Source organism: Polistes canadensis, unplaced genomic scaffold (genome assembly GCF_001313835.1).
Source record: "Polistes canadensis isolate GaletaPanama2010 unplaced genomic scaffold, ASM131383v1 scaffold_75, whole genome shotgun sequence".
Lineage (NCBI taxonomy): Eukaryota > Metazoa > Arthropoda > Insecta > Hymenoptera > Vespidae > Polistes > Polistes canadensis.
In genome coordinates this window covers 588421-605401 of record NW_014569622.1, presented here as the reverse complement: position 1 = coordinate 605401, position 16981 = coordinate 588421, and the positions used below count along the sequence as shown (strand labels likewise).

General features: G+C 30.3%; 1 protein-coding gene across 4 annotated transcripts in view; it reads right to left on the bottom strand.

Moving 5' to 3' along the window:
* The window catches only part of LOC106786533 (lachesin-like), a 55101-nt gene that overhangs the window by 1950 nt on the left and 36170 nt on the right, over window positions 1-16981 (bottom strand). For 2 of the 4 annotated variants that reach the window (XM_014748019.1, XM_014748018.1), the window contains exons 2-10: window positions 14178-14269; window positions 11996-12102; window positions 9237-9422; window positions 8715-8798; window positions 8070-8190; window positions 3238-3369; window positions 2310-2426; window positions 1763-1933; window positions 447-1104 (exon numbers count right to left, since the gene is read on the bottom strand). In XM_014748019.1, the coding sequence (XP_014603505.1) occupies window positions 662-1104; window positions 1763-1933; window positions 2310-2426; window positions 3238-3369; window positions 8070-8190; window positions 8715-8798; window positions 9237-9422; window positions 11996-12102; window positions 14178-14247 (1431 nt within the window). In that variant the 5' untranslated portion in view covers window positions 14248-14269 and the 3' untranslated portion in view covers window positions 447-661. Of the gene's footprint in view, window positions 1-445; window positions 1105-1762; window positions 1934-2309; window positions 2427-3237; window positions 3370-8069; window positions 8191-8714; window positions 8799-9236; window positions 9423-11995; window positions 12103-14177; window positions 14270-16981 lie in introns of those variants that run through there. The other 2 variants (XM_014748020.1, XM_014748021.1) reach the window with 2 other exon arrangements.

The window sequence follows — 16981 nt, the reverse complement described above, 5'->3', positions numbered from 1 at the left end:
TTAAAAAGTGAACTTTGTTAAATGCTCAGATCTTATTTTAAAAAACTAATGACCCTACTCTATAATCTACACATATAATATATATATTATAATAATTAAAACGAATAAATTTGAGTTCAAAAGATTATTCGATTATTTAATCTTCTGTTCTTAGTGAGAAATGTCGGTTTTGTGAAACTCGAATAATGAAAAACGCGAATTTGATATTATGTTACAAGGCGAAAACGCGTTTCACATATGTACCTTTACTTATACACACATTCGATGGGTTCCTTTTTTCCCCCCATGAATATTAACAAGTTCATCAACTGTCTCTCTCTCTCTCTCTCTCTCTCTCTCTTTCTTTAATTCTTTTTTCTTTTTTTTAACCCATCATTTTTTCTAACTTATTTAATTTATACAAATATGAGGAAGCATCATATATCCATGAAAACAAAATAAAATAATTATCAAGGAAGACAACGACGACGACAATGATGATGATAATGATGATGATGATGATGATGATCATGATGAAATAAATTTTTCATTCTTTCTACGATGATTATTAATGTCGGATATACATATGCAAATATGTGTGCAGCGTTGAATAAATGATTAAATTCAACGATCAGCTGATCACTTTAGTTCGATTCTTAGGATTTTGATAATCATACAGTCATCACTGTGACAACCGTGTCATAGTGATCGTGAACGATGATGATGATGATGATGATGATGATGATGATGATGATGATAATAATAATGATGATGTTGCTGATGATAGTAACGAGGATGATGAGGATGATAATAATAATAATGATAATAATGATAATAATAAAAGTAAAGTGTTATGTTTGATGGTAAAATCGGTAGCATAGGAGGATACATTTACGGTTGGCCGATTTTTGCCAATTTTGATGGAGGTAGGTAACTCCGTAGCCAAAGTCGGTGGTAGTCGTGCATGATGGTTCGAACCATGAAAAAGAGAAATTTCCATATGAGCAGAATTGTTTTCCGTTTTATCCATCTCCCCTTGACCATAAAGGATCCTATGATTATTATTATCATCGTCGTATATGGAAGACCATGTAGCCAGTTCCGTTTTAGCTGGTCCTGGTATTTCTGTAATTGAATTGACAGTAACACATAAGGACGGTAACATAAATAAATAAATAAATGCAACGACACAACGACATGGTGATATTAAAAAAGAATTATTAGCAAAGTAAATAAAATAAAATAAATATGCAGTAGAAATGTTATTGGTTTTTTTGTCAGACAAATCGTTTAGAAAAATTATTGTGTCGTCAATAAAAGGATAAAAATAAATGAATGAACGAATGAATGAATAAATAAATGTACGAAACAACGACAGGAAGATTATAAAAAAAAATTGTGAGTAAAATAAAATAAAATAAATGTGAAATATAAGAAGACATTTGTTAAGAAATAAATCGTTCTGAAATATTATTGTGTCCATAGAAAATGTTAGGAAGGAAGAAAAGAATGGAAAGAAAGAAAGAAATAAATGAAGGAAAGGGAAAGTTAGAAAGAAATGAAGAAATAAATAAAGGAAGAAGAAAGGAGACATATCGTTTTCAATACATTGCTCCATTATTCTCCTTTCCTTCCTCATTCTCATTTTCTCCTTCTTCTTCTTTTTCTTCTTCTACTTCTTATTTTATCTTTTTCTATTCCTTATCTATTTTCTCTCCCTTCCTTTTCTTCTTCTTTTTTTCTTTTTTAGTATTTTCTCGGTGCGTTAAGTTTTTTCACTTACCGTACAAACGAATCGTGCTGTCAACCTCGCCGAGAGAATTTTTCGCTGCACAGTGATATGTTCCAACGTTGTCCTTTTGAAGATTCTTTATCAACAGGGTCATACGTACTTCGAACGGTGACTTTTCGTACATCTCGACTACGTGTTGCGTACTGGTTATTAACATCGTTCCTTTTTTTCAAAAATGGAAAGTGAGGGATACAACATTTGTTTATATTAAAAATCATTTTTCGATCATATCGAATGTTTTTTCTTTTTTTTTTTTTTCAACGTTAGATCAAAATCAAAAATATTATTTATTTTCTTTTTTTTCTTTTTTTCCGTTCAAATAGCGCATATATCGATAATTTTTTTTATATTCAATGATTCTGAATATATAAAATATAGAATTAATGTTTCGATTCGCATTATTCTTTCGCGAATTATTCTTCCTATTATTGCTTAAACTTTATATTACATTTTTCCTGATGTTATATTATAATTTTGAAAAATAAAATTGAATAATACAATCAATGGAAAAGACATCTTTTAAAACATGTTTATATACCTTCCTTTACCCAATAATTAATTGACATTGGAGATGCTTCGACGTAACATTCCAAGACCACGTCTGTACCTAAAGGTGCTCCAACAAGTTGATTAGGTACATGAATAGCAGGAGGAACTGAAAAGAAATATCAATATATATAATTAAAATTAATTATTTAATGAAAGTATTATTAAATTATTAACAAATTCTCGCATCTCCGGCAAATTGTTTTCCCGTTTTTAATACCGAGTATTAGAAAGTAATGAAAATTCTGAAGCTGGTTACCGCAAACTTTTATCGTTAAAGCAAAGATAAAAATTATAAAATTTTTTTTGAAATTTCAATGTTGCAATTATGTGTTGTTTAATTTTGTCCTAGATTCTCCAATACGACGTAAAGTCGAAAAGAATGCCAAAAAATTTATACCGAAACTGGGTCTCGCCGGGTTTAATCCTTGTTCAAACATATTTGCAAGTAGATGTTGCATAAGTTGTTTACAGAATCTGCTGCCATGGTTAGAAATTATTTATCGTTAATTGCTGCGCTGCAAATATGGTCTGAAGTTTAAAAAAGTGTGAATTTTTGAAACTGATTTTCTTAAAAACTACAGCCAATAGAAAAAATGGTTTGTATATTTGGAATCAAGTGCACTTAATATACCCAAAATCCGTGTTATGCTGTATTATCAGAAACAAAAATTGCAGGACGTGAATTCACGTCAACGGTCGCGAATGTGTTAATATAGTTTTTAATATGAACCAATTATTATCAAATTGATCAAATTTATTCTTATTTGAACAAATCATCCACGCATATCCTTAGAATGTAACAATTTCGTTTTTATTTTGCGTGGATAGAATATATGCTTGACGCGGTTTGCCTCGGCGAGTAAAAACCTCATAAGCCTTTATACAGAATTTCATTTAAATTACATTTAATTACTTACAATGAACGTTTATAGAAATTCTTTTGCTAATCGTCGGTGGTACTCCGTTACTGGCGATACACAAATAAACGCCCATTTCGGTCCTAGAAATTTTTGTTAATTTTAATTCCTCCCCGGGAATTTCGTCACAAACTGGAAAAGAAAGAAAAGAAAAAGATAGAAAAATTAAATTAAAAAAAAATCACACGCTCGCGCGTAGACACGATTTTTAAAAAGGAAGAAGAACGACAAGCAAGAGGATGCAAAAAAAAAACAAGGAAGAAAAAAACAAGAAAGAAGAAGAAAAAATAGAGGAAGAAAAATGATATAACACTTTGAGAAAGGACAGGTTGTCTTCGCGTTTATCTAAGTGTGTTCGCTTAAATTCGAAAAAGAAAAAGAAAAAGAAAAAGAAAAAGAAAAAGAAAAAGAAAAAGGAAGAGTTAAAAGAGGGAGGAGGAGGAGGAGGAGGGGTAGGAGAGAGAGAGAGGAAAGAGAGCACGTGACTATTAAGTTACCTTAATGCTTTCCATTGTTAAGTAGTTCGAAGAGGAAACGGTAGGACAGGGGAGTAGGAAGGGGGAGGTGGTTGGAAGAGGAGGGTATTAGCGAGGGAGGGAAAATGTTGATAGGACGACGGTAACATCAAGAAGAGGGAAAGCGTTAACCGCTAAACCGTGCAAGAGTTTCCTTGTGATTCACCACCAACAACGATGAGAGGACGTTGAGGAGTACGAGGAGGGAGGGATGAGAGGACGAGTATGAGAACGAAGATGAAGAAGAGGATGAGAAGGAAGATGGGGTGAGGGAATGGGAGGAGGATGTCGCGAGGTATATGGCTCATTAAAGCGGCTCGTGTTTGTATGCCACACCACAAGACGGTTTAGAATTGGACGTAATCTCAAGTAGAAGACCAAAGTCAGATTTTCAGCTAAATTGAGAAGATCCGCGGCTTGAAATCCGCGACAGCGTGAAGGAGGTGAAGGAGGAAGACGACAAGGAGGTGCTGGGGGAGGAGGGGGTGGAGGAGGAGAGAATAGAGAAGGACAGCTTGTAGACGTGAACATTTTCAAGATCTTGCGTGAGAGTGCTGGAGCAACGTTCTATCCTTCGAAAGAGGATGGAAAAAGAGCAAGGACGCGTTACTCTTACGTAACTGCTATGGGGGTGCCGCGTGTTCTCAACATTTTTCCATCTACTTTCTCTTTCTCTCTTTCTTTTTCTTTCCTTCTTTTTGTTTCATTGAATTTTTTCATAAAACAATATTAGATACTTTTAACAATATAAGACTTTGCTATAGTTTTTTTTTTCTCTTTTCTTTTTTTTTTTTTTTTGAAATTAGATATATTTACTTTTAGTCTTACTTTATTCCTCGTTAAGATTAATTTTCAATAACGATTTGTTACTATTTTCAAAATAACACAAGTTTTACTGTTTTAATTAAGATATATATATGTATATATTTTGGGGGGAGATTCTTGTTTTTGTTGTAAATAAGCAAACGATTTCAATCATTTTCTATTACAAGAAAAATTAAATTATCTTTCTTTTATATTTACAAAAAAAAAAAAGAAAAAATACGATTAAAATAATTTGCAAAATTTGGATTTACGTGAATATACTTATTTATTTACGATCCTCGTTTATCTATTTCTTTTATTTTTCACGCTTATTAGTAGGTATAGCACCCTGGAAATGATTTGTACTTAAAAAAAAAAAAAAGTATTCTTAATTATTAGTACAACACGTTCGTCTTATTCTTAAGAGGAAGGGGGGAGGGGGAGGGGATTGGTGGTGATAGGGGTTGGCGTAGGTCAATCGTAAAGATTTAGAAAGGTAAACGTGTTTCGCATAATAATGAATGAAAAATCAGTGCTATGGTAGTAGCAGTGGTCCGATAGTGGAAACTATACTGAATGGTAGGAAGGGGGATGAAAACGGGGGTGGTACTGCTTTCGTTGCAAGTATAAAAGTGCTCTTGCCATGTGTCGCAATGTCTCGAGTCATATACATCGTGCTGCAACTGTGTCTGATAGTGCAACGGAATTTGCCCGCCATTAGTAACACCATGCCGTTGTGAATACTAAGTACCTCGTTTACATCGGGTTCAAAACCGGAAGGAAGGAAGGAAAGAAAAGGAAAAGGAAAAGGGAGAAGAAAAGAAAAGAAAAGAAAAGAAAAGAAAAGAAAAGGAAAGAAAAGAAAGGAACGAGAAGAGTATTTGCAGACCGTCAAAAGAAACAGAAAGAGAGAGAGAGAGAGAGAGAGAAAAGGATTGTTGTTTTCAACAAACAAATATTTTCTCGATCGATCGGTCTAATAAAATAAAACGATAATAACAATGAGAGAAAACGTTGACAATCAAATTAGATTCGATTATATCGTTACAATTGGAAATAATAGGGTGAACTTTTAAGTTCATGATTTATTTGCAATACTTCAAGAGAGTGGTAGATGGGTGAGTGGGTGGGTGGTTGGTTGGGGTAGGGTCTATAGTTGTTTAAGTGATTCGAAAAATCGATTAATTTCTTTATACTTTTGTTTTCGTATAATAAGAAAGGGAAACAAATAAACGGAAAACAAAAAACAAAAACAATTAAAAACAACAAAACAAAACAAAACAATTAAAAAACAATTAGTTTTGAAAAAAAGTTCTCTCGAGGAAGAAGGATAATTGATTTATTAATACTACCTTGGGAAGAAACTTTTAGAATTCACATTCTAGATCATTATAATATGATAAAAATAGGAGCTTCTTCTTCTTCTTCTTCTTTTTATTTTTCTTTTGTTTTTGTGTTCGAATGAACGGAGGCTAAACTTTTTTCACTTAATAAAAAAATTAAAATACAAAAAAAAAATAGAATGGGAATGTGGGGGTTAGGGGTGGGGGGAAGACTGGAAAAAGGAGGAAAATGAAAAAGTTCGTATCGTTTCTTTTTCTTTTTTTTTGATTGGTTCCCTCTCTCTATCTCTTTTTCTCTGTTGTTTTACTTCCTTTTGGTTCCGGTTAACGTTAAATGGTAAAAGGACGATAGATATTTAAAAAAGTACCAGAGGGTGGTTTTAATAGTCGATATAATCCTGATTCGCCATTTTATGAATCTTTAAATAGAAAACTTCTTTCCTATGCGAATATATTGATCGTAATTTCGTTCTCTCTCTTTCTCTCTCATCACACTCGTATATAATGTAAGTCACGCGCACGTAAATCTCGTATTAATTGTTTCCAACATTGCGTTACCTCGTTTCCTCGTAATATTTTATTTGAAAATATAATGTAATAAATGAAAAAATAAAAAAGAAAAAGAAATTAAAAAAAAAGAAAAGAAAAAAAGAGAAGTAAATTTCAATTGAATAAAATTATAAATGTTAATCATCATTCAAATATATATTGGCAATATCATTTTAAAAATATCTAATTATAATTCTGATTATAAGCTAAACGTATATAAAATATAAAATATGTAATATAATAATAATAATAATAATAATAATAATAATAATAATAATAATGATAATAATAATAATAATATAATAATTCGAACTAATACATTCTGAATGAGCGTAAACACACTCGGCTGGTCGATTAAAATCATATAAAATATTTGATATAATATAACTTGTGTAACATATACTTATACATATATATTATATATGTGAGGGTGAGAGAAAATTCGAGAGTGAACAGAGAGGCGGTGTTTTCTGTCTCGTATAAAAGAAAAAGAAACTTAAGAGACGTAAATAACGAGGAGTGGTTAGTATTAAAAGTGTTGTGCATCGATATTTCTAGAAATTTTTTTCTAGAAAATTTTTCTTATAAGTACCGCTAAGAAAATGTTATTCCTTATTTGTCGTATTTTGGTGATATGAGTATGAGTGTGTGATAATTTATTGTAGGATTAAATAGACCGTTTCTCTGGACGGGAACGCATGCGTTTTGTTCGTAAGGCGACAACACTTGAGTTTATCGCCTATTGTGTGCTACCACCGAACCTATCAAATATTCCCTATAGGAGGTAAAGGAATATTCTAGATTTTTTATGTTATAGAATGATCGACAAGTTTCGAGAAAGACGCTACGGGAAATGATAAAAGACGTTAGGGACAGGGGATGATTAGTATATATAGGCACCGAAAAGATAAGCCGAGGGGCGAATTTGCATGGTCTTGATTTGGAAATTACGGCAAGTGTGTTTTGTATCAAAGATAACGACGAAAGACGACGAATAACAAAAAGATAATTACGACTATATCTTTGTTAAGAATTACGACGTTTAAAGTAACATAAAACACGACGAGTATTAATTATTAATTTACACGATTCTAGATACTTATGATTTTATCCTATTTCATTATATCAAATAAAACCTTATTACACATTATAAACAACATATAATATTAAACTAGATATTAAATAAATAAACTACAAAATATATAATGTATATATATATATATATATATATGTATAGAGGTTGGGTTGACATATAGGTATAGTAAAAGCCACAGTAATTTGCCATTCATGAAATCGCTTATTAAGACTCAGTTAGCCTTAGTTGTTAAACTATCGTAGGAAAAATGTTGATATCGGTTGTTTTAGAAAGTTAATTAAATTTTCTTGGTAATTATTCCGTAGGTACTTATAAACGAAAGACAGAAAGAGAGAGAGAGAGAGAGAGAGAGAAAGAGAGAAAGAGAAAGTGAGAGAGAAAGAAAGAGAGAAAGAAAGAGAGAAAGAGAGAGAGAAAGAGAACATTTGAATATTCACGAGTGGCACGATTGCGTCTGAGGAGAGCACAATTATACGTACATTCTACTTTACATGGAGAAACGGTAGGATATATATTAAATCTTACCGTGAGACTTCTGGTTCAAAGCACTTCCTGCTGGCTCCCGAATTATAATACCCTTGCTGTCTTCTCTACGCCAGTGAACGCGGGGCGGGGGTACGCCTCTTGCACGGCACGTTAACTTCACCTGTACGTGTTATGAAAGCGGAATTATAAATAGAATAGACTTTATTATTGCGTTATGCTAATAGCCCCCTATGTACTTCTATCTGGTCATATTCGTTACTTTTGAACCACTCGAAACATTCGAGATACAATTGAAAACGAGATATATGGGGGAGGGGGTGGGTGAGAAGAGGGAGGGGAATGTTAAATAAAGAGAATGATTGAGTTTCAAGATTGTTTCAAATCTAAACACTCTAGTAATATACCTTCCATCAAATGATTTTTTCTTTTTTTTTTTTTTCTTCAAATAGTTTTAATACATTAACACAATGTACGATTATTATTATTATATAATTTAACGTGTAATTATATTTTTATTAAAATCGTTTACATTTTGTATAGGAAATTAATTATGTCGCGAGTAGGTTTTTATACGTATATAGGATGTTTCTTTCTGTAAGGGTTTACATTTACTATAGTGTGGGATTATTGAATATAGTTATTAGATCTGTGTGTGTGTGTGTGTGTGCAAAGGTGGATGCTAACCTGACCACCTTCTCCAACATTAACGTCACTGGATGTATCTTCTGATACAAAGTCCGGTGGTACCACGATAGACAACATACCTGTCTGAAACATATATTTTGAAAAATATAGAAAAAGAAAAAAAAAAAGAAAAAAAGAGAACAAACAAATGAGACAATAAATAATAATGATGATAATAAAAAATAATTACGAGATACGTCTGACAACATTACGAGAAAGAGACTGATCAAACTTAAATTAAGAAATAATAATATTAAACAAAAAAAAAATAAATTTCCAATGAATGTCTGTTGATTATTTAACAATAGAAAATAAATATTTGACAAATAAAAGATATGTCTGGCAACATTAAAAAAAAAAAAAGACAGATTGACCTGCAAGGTTGCAATAGCTAAAAAAAAATATATATATATGTATAATAATATATATAAATAACGCAAATAAATCCAATAAAATATTCAAATCAAATGAAATATTACGATAATATCTAACAATAAGATAATACTAATATCTCTCTCTTACCTGGCTCTTCATGGGATCCGTATTAATCTGACACATATATAAACCCCCGTCTTCCACTTGGACACCCTTAATATTAAGATTCCACGTGGTATGATCGCTATGAGATACCGATACCCTCTTGTTGTGTGTTATTACGTGCTCGTGAATAGCCTGTATCGCTTTAGTGTCGGCCTTCACCCAGCCTACCTGCCCAAAAATCAGCAGAACGCGAAATTAAAGTTGGAATACCGTGTAATGATAACCTACGCTTTTATCATCTCTCTCTCTCTCTCTCTCTCTCTTTTTATCTCTATCTCTTTCTCTCTTTCTCATTCATTCACTCTTATTTCCAGTCATACCTACAAGATACATGAGAGAGAGAGAGAGAGAGAGAAAGAAATAACTACGTGGTAGATTGTATATACGATGCATGTATATATTGTGTACGTACACATACACAAATATAGGAGAAAATCGTTTGGTGTATTTCGAAAAATCCTTTTCATTCCTCGCTTAAGCTTTAACATCTAGTCCTTTCGTTTTATCTTTACCGATCGCTCGATTGAAAATTTCTATACGCTCTTTTTCTTTTTTTTTTTTTTTTTTTTTTTTTTTTTTTTTTTTTTTTTTATTATATTTTATTTTTTTTTATTTTTTTTAAATNTACTTTATTTTATTATATTTTATTTTTTTTTATTTTTTTTAAATTTCCTCTTGATTTTTGTGTCTTCCAACAGATAGATTATTATTTTATCGTATCTGTTTACAACATATATACGCGTGTGTTAATGACGTAAGGATTTTTTTTCTTCTTGTTTTTTTAATCATTATCCACGATCAAATAGGAAGCTCGTGATTGATTATACTTGAATAAATATCCGTAGGATTATTAATTTTAATTATGTATTATAGTTTTGGATCAATCCTGTATGAGATATTTCTCGACGATATAGATGTATTATAATTATAGTGCGTTCGTTTTTGAAACTCGTTACTGCGAGAGAGAGAGAGAGAGAAAAAAAAATGAAGCAACTTTTCGATTTTAAGTAACATCGATTGTGAAAGCAGAAAGCAAAAAGCAAACAGGAAAAAAAAAAAAAAATCAGGAGAAAAAATACGCGTCCATTTGGATAGCACGATGGGGTGGAAGGTAGTAGGGGGAAGGGGTAGAGGAGTGGAGGGGATGCTTGGGAAGTTTAAAACCAATATTTATAAAATTTTATGCTTCATCCTGCCTAAACTCTCTCCCAGGTTAACCCTATATCATTGAAATTTTAAATGGCACCTTCAAACTTGCGATACATCATTTTAAAAAGGTTATCAAAATTCGCTTCGAACAACGTATAAATAAAACGAAAAAAGAAAAAGAAGAAACAAATTGAGAATAGATCTGTGGGTGGGAAGGTTTGAAAACGTGGGTTAGTTGAAAAGTTTGATAACATTGAAATATGTTTTTAGTAGTTCGTTTTTATATTACATGCAAATATTAATTGTTCTTTATCTACAGTGATATTAAATTATGAATAATCCTTTGATATATATATTTAATTAAATATCCTGTTGCATCGTAAGCAAGAAATAAAAAAGAAGAAATAAATAAAGAAAGAAGGAAGAATAAGAATAAGAATAAGAATAAGAATAAGAATAAGAATAAGAATAAGAAGAAGAAGAAGAAAGTTTGCTCGAAGGGCAAACGCTTTTTGGATAAAACCTAAGTAGTAGGAGAGCTAAGAGATTTGTCTACCAGGTCCAGGATAATCTTTTTGAGTTAAAGATCTTTTCACTCGTGTAAGAGCGTCAATAACCGAAGCACCAAAGAGGATCAAGGAAAAACGAGTGAAGATCCTTCTCGTTTTTCCGCATATAATTATGCATAACGTAAATTACATTGAAATACACGCACATATGAGATACTTCCTTCTGGTTTGTTCATTTAAACTAATGAGCCTTTTTAAAGTTCTCTCTCTCTCTCTCTCTCTCTCTCTCTTTATCTTTCCTTCCATATACAATATCTATATAATATATAGAAATACATTTATAGAAAGATTTATTAAATCTATTAAATATAACAATTATCAATTATAAATATTATATATACAAAAAATGAACAACTTTTTAGATAATATTTAATAAAATTGATTATTTTCAAATAATTAGTAATAATTTTATTTTATCAAAAACAATAAGCTTCATAATTTTGGTCCTTATTTAGATAATAGACAGAGTGAAAGAGTAATTAATATTTTATCCTATTTCATCTCATTATATTTCATTATACCTGATTTAAATCTTTGAATAAATATTAATAAACGATATTAAATAAATTAAAATGATATAAATACATAATAAATATTACATATATATGTAGGTAACGTATATATATATTAGAGTATAAGGAGACTTTCTGTTTAATAACTAGAACCTGAACTTTGAGAAGATACTTGTTGTACAGTGTCCTCTTACTCGTGTTTCAAACTGGAGAGACGAACAATATGGCTCATAATGACAGAGAGTGGAAGGACCAAAACGACTTTGTCGAAAATTTTGATACTACATCTATAATAACTATTTTGTAAATAAATCAAAAGAAAAACAACAACCAAAATAAAACAAAATAGGAACAAAGTATTTATCTATAAAATAATATGCTTGAATGAGTTAGGTTTTTCTTTTTTGTATTTTGTTTTTTTCTTTAGTGCACAATTTACTGACACCGAAATAAATACTTTCATATATTATATGAGTCTACTTGTTAAATCAATTTCATGAAAGAAACTTACCCTGTATCCTCCTAAATTTTTGACCAGGCACGTGAAGGTCGCGTCCCTTCCAAGTGGTATCGTTAAATTTTTAATAGGACCAGAAAACTCCGGTTGATAAGCGCCACCTAAATGGAGATGTAAAGGAAAAAAAAAAGAAAAAAAGGGAATGAAAATAAATGCGACTTTCGTTTCAAAAAAACATCGATGAAAGAACGCGATCGATTATAGAACTCTTATACATATAAATATAAATATAAATGATAAATTAAAAGATTTGCGAGTGGTTTTCGAAATTTTGATATGAATATGATTGATTTTTTTCAAATATTATTTCAACATATTTAATCCAACCTTTATGTAAATTGATATTGCGTTTATCTGCTTTGAAATAAGTGTGTATGTGTGTGTGTATGTTTATGTGCGAGTGTACGAATGAATTACGAAACGCACATACATATACCATGCAAGATTTATTCACTTGACTGTCAAGTGAATTCGATGGTCTGACTATAACGTTCTTTCCTTTTCAATATAGCATTTATATGTATGTATGAATGAGTACATATATATATATAAATCAACGATTTAAAAGGAACGTTTACGAGGAAATTCCGATTATTTTCTATTTTTTAATACTTCCATCTCTATATTTCTTTCTCTCTCTTTTTTTTCTTTTTATTATATAAATAATAATATTACAAAAAATGAAAGATAATGTAATTAATTTGATAAAATTATTTAAGAATTTATATTTATTCTACACTAAAATGTCCATTAATGTAAATACTTATTGATATATTAAATCAATCATTGTTATCATTTTAAATGACGCCTTAATCTTCCGATATAATTTTGTTTTATATTCTTTATTTCCAATACCGTTTATTTAATCTATTTATTAAAGAGTTTTTCTTGTTAAATAAATAAAATGAAGAGGTTCGATTGACCATTAAAGTATTCAAAGCTTTATTCCAAGATCATGGAAGAGATTTAGTTAATAAAAAATTCTTCTTCTAATATAAAAAGTTATTATTAATCATCATTATGGATTTTGTTGCAGATATCACATCAATTTAATCGAATATTATTACTTTCTTACTTCTCTCATATTATCTCAATAATATATTTTTTCCTTCGATTCAAAAATAAATCTATAATAACAATAATAATTAATAAAATATAATATATATAAATATATATATATATATTAACAATTATTTTATAATATTTTTTTTGATTTGATTTGGACATACATTAGATATACTTTATCTCTGTCTCTTTTTCTCATCTTCTTCGAGATTTTTCCGAAAAATATTTTCTCTCTTGGACGACACTTGAAAAAATCGAATTAAAAGCTTGTAAACAAGAATCAAAAGCGAGCTTTCTTAATTAAAGGGCTCAGAAAGGGCAGGGAAAACAGTGACGCGTAATAAGAAATTCACGAAAATGAAAGAGAGAGAGAGAGAGAGAAAAGGGAAAGAGAGTTTGACATAGGACGTGATACTTCCTCTGAGAGGACGAGGCAAGGCAAGCTTGACCTATTTACCTCATATAGCACGAGTAATAGGATTGAAAAGTATTATGAATGAAAGCGACAATAGCCGTGAGATCTTCGAGACTGTTACTTCGAAAAATAAGATAAACTTAAAAAGAGTAAAACAAATTAACGTAATTGACTCCGGCTAAGCTCGATTTACATCATACGCAGGATGAAAGCTTATAAATGAGAGGAGAAAAAGTGAAAAAAACAAGTAAAGGCAATCGAAAAATAGAGAAAGAGAAACATTGCAAGAAAGAGAGAGGAAGAGAGAGAGAGAGAGAGAGAGAGAAAAGTGTTTTCAAACCGTAGCGAAAACACAAATACGTAGATTAGCGAGTTTTCCTCAACACTCCTCGTCTTTTTATGACGTTTATTTTTCTCTACCTACTTTATTATATTTCCCTTTTTTCTTTTTATTAATTTTCTTGTTTTTTTCTCTCTATATATATCTCTCTCTCTCTCTCTCTCTCTCTCTCTCTCTCTCTCTCTCTTCATTTCTATTTACTTTTTTTATTCTTTTTCTTTCGTGTGTTTGTTTTGTTGTTTATTCTTCGTCTGCCTGTCTGTTTAAGCTTGGATTTATAGATTTATTTTGATTAATGAACTCCAAGATGATGATGATGATGAAAAATAATAAAAATAATAGTGTCTCGAACTTACCAAAAATATCGTTCGGATAGGCCAGGACAGCCAGTACCACCAATAGCAAGGCCTTCGGAGTATTTACCATTTTGCCACTCTCATGGATACAACTGCAACAATGTAGGAGTGACAAAAGTTATTGTTTTAATGTATATAAAACCGGGTATGATAACTTTGATCATCTTGAATATCTTTACGTTATTTTTTGATATATATATATGGAAAAAGTTTGTTCGAGAAACTCGTATTCTAGGGTAAACGTAGAGTACCAGTTACTTTGCGTATTTGTTTCTAATCTCTATGACTTTTAGTTCCAAAGATATATCCCTGCTAATGGAAAGACTTGGATATTAAAAGGATAAATAATGGATACTAAAAATTATTCGTTTAACAATCTTTCTCGTTATTTTGTAAATCGGCCGCAATTTTGAATGTCTTTTTGATAAAATGAAATCATTATTGGTTTATAAGAATTTGTTTATTATTAACTGTTTATAACAAATTGTTATATAATTATTAACAATATCATAAAATAATGGAGAAAATGTTGCCCTTTAAAATGGTATATGATTCAAATTTCTACGACGTTTAGTTTCAGAGATATGCACATTTGAATAAAAGATAAATAAATTGTTTATTTAATATAAAAGAAAAACAAAAAATGTTTAATAATCTTTATATAATTTTATATATAAACCAAACGAAATTTAAATATTTCTTTGAAAAAATAAAATAAATTCAGTTCTCAGATATTTATTTATAAAAAATTGTTTATAAAAAATTGTTAATTAAAAATATATATAAAAGTTTATCCTTTAAAATGATATATAGATCAAGTTTTTAGGATTTTTAGTTCCCGAGATATTTCTATGTAAAGTAAATATGTTTACGTTAACCCGCTGACCTACATAATTTCATTCAATGTGTGTCAATGACCCAGTTACCTATATAAATTCTAAGAATTTGCGCACGCTTATCACTACTACTACTACTACTACTACTACGAACAGTTGTACTATACGTCAAGTGAATGAAATCTTTCAAAAGCGATATTTTCTGAACAAAAAGTCGTACAGATATGAAACAAGTTGCAATTTAAAGACAAGTCTATCCTCCATTTATTTAAACAAATCAACAATATTGTTATAATAAAACTGATATTGTTAATAATTTTTAAAATTGAATTTTTTTTACCTTTCGATATCTTCGAAAGGAAAAATCATAGAAACACGAAATAAGTACTATTCTAAAGATAATTGTATAATTTTGTTTATTTAAATAAACAAAATTTTAGTTAATAAATTTTAAAATATAGAAAATTACTTATTTTTTTTTTACCACATCTTTCGATATCTTTGGAAGAGAAAATCGTGGAGACATGCCACTTGTAAAATTTTCAAAGTAATTTTAATTCTCTCTATTTGTGTTTAAATAATTCCATAATATTTTTCTCTCTCTCTCTCTCTAATAAACCTTATGTTTATATTAAAATAAAAATAATGTGATGTACAAAGCGATAAAAATTATTGGCGCTCATACAACAAATTCTATTCGAGTTTTTTCCGATATAAACGCAAATAAACTATCGATCAAGTTATTTTCCTGTGAATAGATTCAAATCGAATGAACAACCAACCATTCTATAAAGCTCCTATATTTGCTTCGTTCCAAAAAAAAAAAGAGAGAGAGAGAGAGAGAGAGAGAGAGAGAGAGAGAGAGAGAGAGAGAGAGAGAAAAGTAAAGAAATAAAGGAAGAAAGAAAAAGCAAGAAAATTCGTTAAATATTCGGATTTCGAATCGTTGATGTTTCCTTCTATCAATTTTTGTTTAACCCACGCCGTCTTTGCGTTTCATGTAGATGGCTTTGAATAAAGGGTATTGAGGTGTAGCTTTAAAATATAATAAAAATAAAAAAAAAAGAGAAAAGAGCAAAAAATACTCTGAGTAGAAGTAGTCGTCGATTTGCATGTTTAAAAGAAATCGATTTTATCTGGAATCGAATATATTTTAAATTTAATATCTGTCAATATAAAATATATATATATATATGTCTCCCTTTCTTTCTCTCTCCTTATCCTTGTTTCATTTTTTTTTTATCTTATGATGAAATTAGAACAGATCGATTTGAGTTCAATTTCCTTTATTTAACTTGTCGATAAGACGCGAACAACTGACAAATTTTCTTCTCCTTATATATGAATGTTTGAAAAATAGTTAATAAAATGAACAAATAAAAATGAATAAAATAAGAAAAAATTAAAAGAAAAAAGATGAAGCAGAAGAAGAAGAAGAAGAAGAAGAAGAAGAACCAGAAGAACATATTCCTTTCCTTTCAACGGCTATCCTTGGAAGGATCCATGTCATGAACTACTACTTCACCCCTCTCAACGTACGCTACCTACTACCTTTCCAAAACTTATTTAATACGTATTCTGAAATACGTAATATCCTTTCCTCCTCCTTCTCCTCCTCCTTCTCCTTTTCCTCTCCTTCTCCTCCTCGTGTTCCTTCTTCTTCCGCCCACTTTTGGTACCACCTTTTTCCAACACCGCTTTCCATCTACACAACTGCGAAGGCGATATCACTTTTCTAAACTTGGTCTGCATAGTTTGAAGAGAATATCATCGTTCCGTCCCGCGTATCCAATATTCAACGGCACAACCCTGATGATACAAATCTCCATTACCGTTTTCATCATACGCTCTCACCGCTAACCTAACACGACACATATTCACATTTTTCTTATCTTTTTACCCTTTAATTGTCTCTATCTATCGATAGATTTTCTTTTACTAATATTTTTATCTATAAGTATATATATA